The following is a 10,336-nucleotide window of genomic DNA, read 5'->3' as shown; positions in this document are numbered from 1 at the left end:
TCTTTGGTTTAAATCAGATTAAACCTCAGTTGCAAGTGCGCTCTACTGTGTGTGTCTTCTTTTACACGTTCTCATTTTTTAGCGCTTTTAATCCTGAAATGTACCACCAGCTAGCACAATTTATCGTATCATACGTCGCGCAAAGTAGTTCTTACAGGATTTGGTTGTCGAAGGAAGAAGCGATGCTTTTGAAACGTGTACGTCTTGGTAATATCTAATCGAAAATGCACCTACATAAAAAGAGGGAAATTAATAATGCTCCGCAAAAAGCCAATACCCTCATTAAAAGGAAAAAAAAAAAAAAACTCTTCCCCCCCCCCTCCCCTCCTTTCCCGGCTCTCTCTGCCTTCCTGTTCCGACAGTGGTCTACAATACAGCCACTAAATAAGCTACGCTTCAGAGTAACGACCCTTCAGAACTGCAAAATATTTGTTTCAACCATGGTGAAAATCCTGCTCGCCACTCTTCCCTTTCCCCTTTCCCACTCTTGAAATGAGCTGATAAAACGCTTCTATTTAATGCCATGTATGACTGTACGGCAAAAAAAAAAAAAAAAAAAAAAACATACGCAGTTGCGTTAATTTGAGGGCGGGGGGACTCATTTTGTTGCTGCATTTTGGGGCTGGAAGAACCCGGATAAGATCCCGCGGCGTTTTCGGCAACTAGATGCAGCAACAAAAGGAGTCCCCACGGCGACAAGATAGCAGTCGGAGAGGAAGAAATGGGAAGGGTGGCGAGAAAGATTTTCACCCTGGTTGAAAAATATTTTGCAGGTCGACGACCAGTTCCCGCTTTCCACTTTTCCCTCGGTTCCTCCTCTTCCCCCTTCCACCGTTGCCTGTTTCCTTCTCCCTCGGGCTTTCTGCCCTGCAGTATCTCGAGTCTGGTCGTCGACCTTTAAGATCATGGTTGCCAGTTATCTGAAGCTTTGTCTGAAATCACAGGAAAGGCTTTTCCGTCCTCCAGAAATGTTAAAAAAAAATAAAAAATAAAAAAACAGTTTGCGATAGCGCAAAACAATATCATCTGAGCTCCTACTCCAAAAAGTAATCGATTACAAGTAACTTGATTACTTGGATTGAGTACCGGACCACCTCCGCTTCACCTTGCGTCCGGACGCAGCGGACGCTGCGAGCTACGCAAATACCGTTCTGTGGACGTAGCCAGTGAATAATGGTACGCTCTCCGCGCGTCGCTGTGCCCCCTCTCTAAGGTCACGTGACACGGCCTTGGATTGGCTCCGATGGCTTCTGAGATCTGCTGCGCTTGGACGGAAGGTGAAACGGGTCTCCTCTCCCACACCATCCCAGATCGATTACGTCGCTCCCAAAACTTACTACGACGCTAAGTACACAAACTATATACACCCCCCCCCCCCCTTTTTTTTTTTTTTCCCTTCGCAACCGAAGTGAGAATTCTTGGCATTCTGAGATAGGGGGTTGTTTTCGCATTCTCACAAACCGCTTCTGCTTAATATCTGCCAAACAATGACAAAAAAAAAAAAAAAAAAAAAAAAAGATGGAGAACATGCACAGGCAGGGCTGGTGAACTTTCAATATCTCGAAAACAGGAGGAGACTTGTGTATAAAAAAGTGGGCAACGGGTCTCAAACTGAGACTGTATATTGGTGACTTGTTGTTTTTTGGTTCTTCCAGTTTGTAAAATGTTATTGGTACAAAAAAAAAAAAAAAAAAAAAAAAAGTGTGCGGCGTGATTGTTTGATGAAGTACAACCTCCTACGATTCCTCCGTTCCCGTCCGCAGAAACTTCTCAAAATTGCCGACGAGTTACGCAAGTATCACCGACCCTTTATTGGTGAGCCATTAACCGCATCCGTCGCGATAAGTGACGTGAAGTGGTCCCCATGGACTCATTCATCGGCAATCCCTCGACAAACGTCACAGCTCCGCTCTGAAAAAAAAAAAAAAAAAAAAAGTTAACGATAGCGCTTGCGCGCAAAAAAAATCAATAAAATAAAAAAAAAAATCATAAATCTGCACTTGAAACGGCAGAGCAAGCGCAGCTTTGATGTGAGAGAGCGAGGGAGTAAAGTGCAGGGTGTGTGGGAGAAAAGTGGACACCGTTTTTGTTAACTGAAAACGCTCCAAAAATTATAAGCGATTCTCAGAAATTTTCGATAAGGAAATGGGGTCAGTTCCTTGTCAAAGAAAGACGCATGACTTCATTGGCCTCCATTTTCTCCTCGAATTTCGTCCCACGCGATAGCGCTACATTTGGGCAGAGACCGAGCGTTTTGCGATGCGGTGTTTGTTTTTGCGGTGAGAAAAAAACACGGGATTTTTTGCTCCCAAGCGCCCTGCCCCGTATTTGGAAAAGTGATCGCTCCAGCTTAACAAACGCCACACATACCGAGTGAGCCCAAACAAGTTCTAAAATTAAAAAGGCATCGGCGACCGCAGCCCGCGGTGGAATCGTGGTGGGTGTAAACTCAGCCCCATAAGCACGGCCCCCCCCCCCCCCCCCCCCCTTTCCCCCTTCCCCTCTTCCGGAAAATACTTTTTGCTAGGCACGCCACTGGCGCAACTGCAATACTGCACTGATAGTCAACAGTCCGCGCCGGTCTGAGTGATCACGTGACACGTCTCTCCCTATCGCAGGCGAGCATGTGATCGTCGGCCTGGCGCGCGGCGCAGCAGCTGGCGCAGCACGGCAGAAGGCAGCGGTAGAGGTTGGCTGCGGGTCACGTGGCTCGCCCCGGCTCGCGTATAAAGAGACTCTTCGGCGGCCCTGCCCATCGCAAGCGAGAAGACGCGTTTAGTTTTAGGGGCAGTTTTCGTTTCTTGGGAGGGCGAGTCCCCTTGTCTCCTTGGTTAGACCGTCGGAGCACACCGTTGTATGGGTAAGTACCACAGCGATTCCTAAGCCTCTTTCGTCGACGACATGGCAGCCGACGCGCTCGAGTTGTGGGGTCAGTGCACGCATTTGGGATGCCCCCCCGCCGTTCGGGGAAGACACCTCCCGTGACCGCTTCGAGATCTGACCTGACCTGCGAACGGCGCTGCTGGACGCCGCGGCAGCCGCGATCAGAGACACAGCACTTGCGGGGCACGGTGCGCAGAAAGACCGCATGCGTAGGCTTTTCCAACGACAGGCGAGACATTGCGCATTGCATCCCATCGCGACCAAGATCGCGACACCGTTCACTGCGGACGCGTTCGTTTACGTAGTCTCCGGCCCGAACATGGGTGTTGGGCCCGACCGCTACTTATTGCGCGTAGCTTTCCATCGAAACGGTAGATACGATCCTGTAGGTTTATTTGAACGTAACGCCAGCGTTGTGTTTTGTTGTGCGTCAGCTGAGGCTTCACGGCAAGCGCCGACGCATTACGTCACGAATCCGAGACACGTGCACAAAAAATAGATTGCAGAGTGGCGGGTTTTTTTTTTTTTCGTTTTGTTTTTGTGCTCGGTTGCAGTGGTACAAGCGTGCTTCGCGCGTGATTGCTACGTGTCAGATTACGTAAACTCGGCGCTCGTTACGCAATCGTCGACTCTGTCTGCCGATCGGGACACTCCCGACGTCTGCTTCGATTGCCAAAGAGATTGGCAGCAGTTCCTATCGGCGTCTGAAGTGGTCGCGGCGCCAAGGTTGCCATAAAAGGCTGAGCAGCCACTCGTTGGTACCGTCAGCGGACATCCAGATTGCAGATAACAGCTTCCTTCCGCGCACGCGACCACTTCCAGGGGAGAGATGATCGGATGTCAACGAAGTCGGGGGGAACCCCACCAGAAAAGGTTCTTTCGCAGTTTGTCAGCCCACCTGACAGCCTTCGATTGCCTTTGTCAAGGCCGACGAGATCTCTTGTCCTCGGGTCGGTTTAACGCGTCTTATCAAAACGGGGTGTCTCGCAGTATAAAATTTTCTGCTCGGCGGTATCGTTCGATTCGCAGCCATTCTGCAATCGTTCGTTTTCTGCGGAAGGGGTGCTCTGCGAGAGGCGCCTGGCTGACCCAGTGTGCTCGTAATGGCACGCGGGCTGTCGTCTGCTACTTCGGAAAGCTGTCTTGACGAGAGTGTTGTCCCCTTTTCAGATCAGCACCTTGAGGAGATTGAAGTGAACGGCAACTACCTGGCACCATTATTGTCCCTGGTCTGCCTCTTCGTCTCAGAATGGCCATCTTGACTCAGAGTACTTCTCCACTTCTTGTCATGGTAGGTGGCTGTTCATTCGATGTCCCATCCAATTTGCCGACGGGACATGCCAGTCTAAGTAACCAGTAGGCACGCCCCCTTTCAAAATATTGTGGGCTTCTGCTGAAAGCATAGAAAACCCTGCATCCTGGAGGACCAGTGTAAACAGCAAGAACATTATAAAAGCTATTCTATGGTGTCTTTTGGGCACGTCACTGTGCTGCATTTTATCAAACTTTACAGGGCATAACTTTGAAAGGGGTCTATTGCAATTTGTGGTGAAATATTTGGCAGTCGTCCTTTCGACGAATGTTTCAATAATCGGGCCACAACCAGAAATTCCATTGCTGGAGAAAAACAAAACAAAAAGGGCATTAAAGTTAAGGTTCTTGCAAACAAACCTCAACCGTCTGCCGAGGTCTGAAGAAAGTATTTTGTTTACCTGGCTTGTTTATTTATTCAACTAGCATATCATCGAGGCATTGATTGACAAATGACGAGACGAAAAGACATGCCGCAAAAGGCATCCCAAATTTCCCGTGCTTGCATTTATATTTAGGATGGGGTCTAGTAGGTTGCAAAACAAATATGCAGCCATTAGAATCTTTCAAAGTTAGCGACAACCCTGTATGGTTGTCAAGTGGTCGACCTAACACCCCTTTTTGTGCAGGTTGGTCGGCCTTGCGTGCATTTTTCGGCGTGGGAGCTTCGTATCCGTTCCCAAGGATGACAAGTGCCCCCTCCACCACCATGAAGCGGCCCAAACGGTGAGTCCCACCCCTGCCTGTCGGCCACATTCGCTGTATACAGCATTATGCCGGTGTTCGGCTCTCAGCTGGCAGAGAAGACCCAACAATCTCCGAGAGACTTAAGGCCTCTTCACACGTATGGCGTACCATAACTCCAGACTTTGTGCTATAGCAGCATTGCCTGTGACCTGGACTTTTTCTGTTTATACACACAATGCAGCACTAACCTGGCGCTGAGCCAGTGCCGACACTAGCGCCAATGCAGCCCAGAGTTTGCACTGTCTCGGTGCTGCACCGCATGTGCGAACTGGCAGTTACCGGGCTTGGACAGATATAGAATACGTTGAGGCAGTTTGCTCATGGAACGAGCCGAATAATCCACCATATCCATCGACAGCTTTAGAGCTTTATGGCAGAATTAGTGGGGACCTTTTGGAAATCATTTTCCGTCGAGGACCTACGCTAGCTCAGAAGCGGAGCCTACCTTTGTGCGGCCAAAAATGCGGCGCTCGGACTTAGCGAAGACCGGTCCCCGACGGGCCATAGTTATCCCTTCCGACGGCGGGCCCTTCTTAACGCCCCGTCTGATTGCTGTTCCAGGTGAACGACGAGCAGCCTCTGAAGGACAACGGACATGTGAAGACTCTCCCCCAGGGGGCTGAAACCCCCGCCACCGGTGCAGCCGCCCCGAGGCTCCTGGCGCAGCCACGCTGGGAGCCCATTCGCGCCGCGCCGCTCTCCTTCCGCACCACGGCCGAGCTGACCACCTTCCTCGGCCAGCTGGAAGGGATCGTGCGCGCGGAGCTGACCTCCCGCCGCTACAACACCCTGGGGAACCTACTGCACTTCTACGCGGCCTACCGGCGCGCCGGTCCCGGCACCGACCTCGCCGACTTCTACCGGGCTTACGAGGCACGGGTGGTCGAGGACGGCCTCTCCTGCGTGGGGCTCAGCCTGCACCTGGCGCGCAAGATCCGCCAGGTGTTCGCGGGGGCGAGCCCATTCCTCGTCTCGTGCGAAGAGTGGATCCCAGACGTGGAGGCCTACTGCCGCAGCGACCCCCCGGACGCATCGAGCGTCAAAGAGCATGTGCTGGTCGCGCTGCGCGTCCTCGTGCGGGACGGGGCCCGCGGGGGCCTGATCCTGATGGACCCGGGCTACCATGTGGGCTTCCCTGTCGCCGTGATGGATGATGGCCGGCCACCCCACCGCGGCCACTTTGTCCAGTCCAACACGGCCAAGTCGGTCAAGGAGTACTCCTACGAGGCGATGGGCAGCCGCTACGTGCGCTGGCGCGTGCGAGAGACCCGGGCGGGCCGGATTAAGCAGTGGGACAACGTGCTGTATGTCGGGGGCGCCTTCCAGAGCGCGCTCGCCTACTCCGAGAAGCGCAACCTCCTGTATGACTTCCGCACTCTGGTGGCGCGCGACGGGGCGGGGCCGAGCGCGGGCGTCTACTGCAAGCTCAACGAGGTCAACCGTAACCCGGTCTTCACCCTCTTCTACGCCAAGGAAGGCTCGCGCGCCGAGGTCAAGCTGCCCTTCTACCTCTTTGCCTCCGCGACCGAGAGGTCGCCGGAGGTCGAGGCTGCAACCAAGGTCTCGGCTGAATGCGCGGCGGAGGTGGGCGTGTCGGCCGGGGAGCTGCTGAAGACGCTGCGAGGAGTTGCCGATCTCTACGAGGACGTAGATTTCGTCAACGACCTCCTCGACCTCAACCGCCGAGTTGACCCGTTCGACGTCTAGCCATCGTCTTGTAACCGATTTTGTGGCCGCTTCAATAAAGCCCTGGGCTCGACCAAACCAGACCTCTGCCCCAGTGTGTGCTTTGAATGAGACACTTTCCAGAAGGCACCGTTGCAAATCTCTTTATTTTCTGCTCGTCTCGAAACAAGCGGCGGCATTCAATGTCAGTGGGTATCCTCTGCCGCGAGGAGGTTAACGAGGTTCGCACGCTACTGCAAGGGATGCACTAGATTCATCCGACACTTCTTTAATTTTACTCGCCCAAGGGTTAAGGGAGCTCGACCCACAAACTCCTCCAGAAAACAAATGACATAGAGTTGTGCTTCGACTAGTAGTTGTAAGTGCGTCGGCACCGTGCCTAGGTACTTGGGCCAGAATGCAAAGGCCAAGGGCAGCCCTCGTGCCTCTGTAGGGAAGCTCTGCCGGAAAGATGGCACCAACTAGGTTCCAACGACGAAAAAAAAAAAAGATTGTTGGGGCACACTTGCAAATTGAGCACTTTACAACCCGGTTGCGGCAGCCAGCGGCCTCGTCGCCGGAAATGCCATCGATCCTTTGGGTGCGATCGGATCAAGGGTGGGTGTATGTGTGAGTGACAGTTGCGCACCATTTGCACTTCAGACATACAAAAAAAAGAAACAGGCAACCAAAACCACAATAAACTAGGACAGAAAAAAAAAAAATCTGCCAGCATTGTTGGTTTGTCATGGTGGGTTTACGGGGAGTGGTGGGAGGTGATAACTGAATGCCCTCAAATGCCGTCTTCTGCTACGCCGCTGTGATCCCAAGCTTTGTGGGGGAGGAAGGAGGAGGTGGGAGGGAGTGACGGCGGTGTCCCCCTCCCCTCCGGCCGGGGGAGAGCGCTTCACATGCTGGTCTCGTGGCGCGGCCGCTGCTTGGACTTGGTCCGGCGCTTGGGTCGGTGGTCGGAGCGCCCCGAAGCCGCCTCTGCCCGGGGCTGCTGGTCCGGGTACGGCTCGAAGCTGGGGGAAGCCTCCCTGCCGGAGAGGGCGTGCGATCAGTCGGGACTTTACCCCGAGGGAGGGTGGAAGAAAAGGGACGTGAGCAATGCCGTCTCTGAACACGGTACGACTCGAGGCTAGGTTCATACATTTGCATTCACTTATGATTGAGTTACAAACAATATGCTGGTGCCGCCTATGAGCCGACCCTGGATTTCACTAGAGCGAAGGTTTAGCAGTACTGGCCAGGTCAAATGTATTCATAAGTGCGTCGGCACTTACAAACCACGAGAAACGGTCATTGATACCATAGTCGAAGGTTTTTTGAGTTAATAAAGAAAGAATGAAGCGCAAAAAAAAGTAGGAATTCCATGGAAATTGTCGCTGTTTCACGGCTACACCATTGCCAGTCTGTTCTCTGGCAACGAGGTTTTAACGCACTCGGTGTAAGTAGTCGCAAGTGTGCAGACCGGCCTTTATGGTGCTCGAGTGTGTTTGATTGTATCGTAACCACTTGCGACGAGAACACGCCGTGCCGTTTGTTGGGTAGTACTGGATTATTTTCGATCTTCGCATGACTAGACCGAAAGTTTTGCAGTATTTAAGAGGTCAAATCTATGCACCACCTTAAAGAAACGGTCGCTTAAGCTTTGTCAGAATTATTTCTAGCCATAGCGCCTCAGAGGCAGAACGCCAGCCCACAAATCCCTGGTTGATGGGTTCGATTCCCAACCAGGGCGCCCGCAATCTGACGGGGGCTCGTTGCGGAGAGGGCGCCGTGTAACAGATTTCGGTAGCTCGTCGTAAGATCCCTGGGTGGTCAAAATTAATTCTCTATCCTTCGGCAGGGCGTGCCGGATGGCCTCTGCTGGTTTGGCACATAAAACTCTTAAATGTGACTGACACAGAGTTAGTAGCAAGTCCTCGCACACTGTTGAAATGAAAGCTGCTTGCAAGACAGTGTTGCAAGAGGCAACACTGTCTTTAGTACAACAACTGCTAATTTCCGTAAATCGGTGAAGCTCCATGGAGATGTAAATTTTAGCGTCATGCCGGCCAAACGGAACTCGTTGACCGGCTTGTCGAAGCGATGTTTGCCCAGGCTTTACCGTGAAAATGCAGTCGAGCTGCAGACATACGCATTGGACACTTTGTTTTGCTGTGCACATCCACCTTTCGAGACATTATGAAAACATTAATGCGAGGGTGCCTAATATATTGGGCCCGTCCAACAAGCTGCTAGGTGAAAACACTGTTGTTAAATTTTCGGGCAGACATCATAATTTCATTGGAAACTATTATTTGAAATGGAAACTTGCATGCCACCTACAAGAACCCCGAAGTAAGTTCCTCTATAAAAACCTTCAGGAACATGCAGTGTTTTATTCTCCCAGCAAAGAAAAACATTAGAACACACTGCCATAGTTTCGGTATCCCACTGCCTGAGGCTGTTAGTGCTAAAGTCGGTTTGTCACTGCAAAAATAAAATAGACATCGCGGAGAGCTCGAACTCTGTCAGAACGTAGCCCCAGCCGTTCGAGCAGTATGCCAAGGTTTCAGCACCAACCGTTGTCTTATTAGAAAGGTATACCTGATTTCCTGAAATTTTCAATGAGAAATGGGGCCCATTTTTGCCCGTTTTCGGTTACTGGTATTATCTGAATGCACACTTCTTCAAAGCGATGTCGATAACATAGCTAGGTAATGCTTTAATAATGATCTCCTGCTTAACGAACATAAAACACAGGCTATAGGTCTCTGTAGAAAGCAAAAGCCCCTTGCGTTCAGCTATATCTTAGATGGCATCGTCATCAAGCGAGTGTGTGTTGCTCGTGATCTTGGAGTCTTTATAAATAAGGCATTGAATTTTAGTCATCACGTGTCGGTCACATGCAACGCAGTACTTGGAACCATGGGGAGCAATTTCACGTTTCACAAGACAATTTTCTTCCTATGCATGTATTGTTAGTTTATTTTGTTGTCTAATTCGCTCAAAACTTGAGTTTGCATCTATAGTGTGGAATTGTATAAATGATACAGCATCTTGCTCTATCGAGCGTGTACAGAAGCGTTTTATTCACATTGTTTTCAATCGTTTTTTTGGATGTAAGTTTTATTATAATCACGATCGGCTGCTCAAGATACTTGGTTTATGTACTCGGTTTGACAGACGGCGTGGTCGGGATATCTTGTTTTTACACAAACTTGTCAATGGGCTTATAGATTCTCCTGTCTTGTTAAACGCTGTGTGTTTCCACGCCCCACCACGTTCAAGCCGTAATCGCAACTTTTTCTATCCATCCGCGTTTTTTCACACGTCTCCCCTAATACGAATGCAGCATGATTTTAATAAGTTGCATTGTTCGCTCATAGAAATATTCAGTGACAAGCCAACGTTTCGGCGTAATCTAGAGAATATATTGTTTGCATGATCCCAGTGTTTTGCAATTTTGAGCGGTTTTTCTTTTTTTCGGGGTTGCTTTATTTGTATTTTCAGTGCCTCTTCTTCTTTTACCTTAACTTGCTTGTCAGATGTCGCTATGCATTCTATGTTTGTTTTGATAGTTCTTTTTGGGGATACCTATGTTTTCTCTGTGCTTATACTTTTTATCTTGTCAGCATTTGCTGTGTACCACACAAAAGGTCCTGTGCTGTTTGTGGACACATAAAATAAAGACTATTATTATTATTATAAAAGGGCTCCACGTATTCGAGAACTCCGTTAG

The 10,336-nt window shown here is 50.5% G+C and overlaps 2 protein-coding genes across 3 annotated transcripts in view; one reads left to right on the top strand and one right to left on the bottom strand.

The window, feature by feature from the left end:
* The first annotated feature begins 2,515 nt into the window (after positions 1 to 2,515).
* Positions 2,516 to 6,710, top strand: LOC8029314. Of its 2 annotated transcripts, none has more exons than XM_042290836.1 (4): positions 2,516 to 2,860; positions 4,054 to 4,174; positions 4,824 to 4,920; positions 5,503 to 6,710. In XM_042290836.1, the coding sequence occupies exon 4, from the start codon at positions 6,049 to 6,051 to the stop codon at positions 6,646 to 6,648; it is 600 nt and encodes a 199-aa protein (XP_042146770.1). In that variant the 5' UTR covers positions 2,516 to 2,860; positions 4,054 to 4,174; positions 4,824 to 4,920; positions 5,503 to 6,048; the 3' UTR covers positions 6,649 to 6,710. The 2 variants fall into 2 exon arrangements, with proteins under 2 accessions (XP_042146770.1, XP_042146771.1); XM_042290837.1 differs by lacking the exon at positions 2,516 to 2,860 and adding an exon at positions 3,460 to 3,833.
* Positions 6,711 to 6,754: 44 nt separating this feature from the next.
* The window catches only part of LOC8029315 (myeloid leukemia factor 2), a 42,250-nt gene continuing 38,668 nt past the window's right edge, over positions 6,755 to 10,336 (bottom strand). Inside the window, exon 6 of the mRNA XM_029992760.4 lies at positions 6,755 to 7,646. Within this exon, the coding sequence (XP_029848620.3) occupies positions 7,514 to 7,646 (133 nt within the window). The 3' untranslated portion in view covers positions 6,755 to 7,513. The remainder of the gene's footprint in view (positions 7,647 to 10,336) is intronic.

Source organism: Ixodes scapularis, unplaced genomic scaffold (assembly GCF_016920785.2).
Source record: "Ixodes scapularis isolate PalLabHiFi unplaced genomic scaffold, ASM1692078v2 PGA_scaffold1__304_contigs__length_218370807, whole genome shotgun sequence".
Lineage (NCBI taxonomy): Eukaryota > Metazoa > Arthropoda > Arachnida > Ixodida > Ixodidae > Ixodes > Ixodes scapularis.
The sequence above is the reverse complement of the archived record's forward strand: the minus strand, read 5'-3'. Positions and strand labels throughout refer to the sequence as shown.

Excerpts from the sequence above, each read along its gene's own strand:
- LOC8029314 (XM_042290836.1), top strand. The coding sequence starts at position 6,049 with ATGGACCCGGGCTACCATGTGGGCTTCCCTGTCGCCGTGATGGATGAT.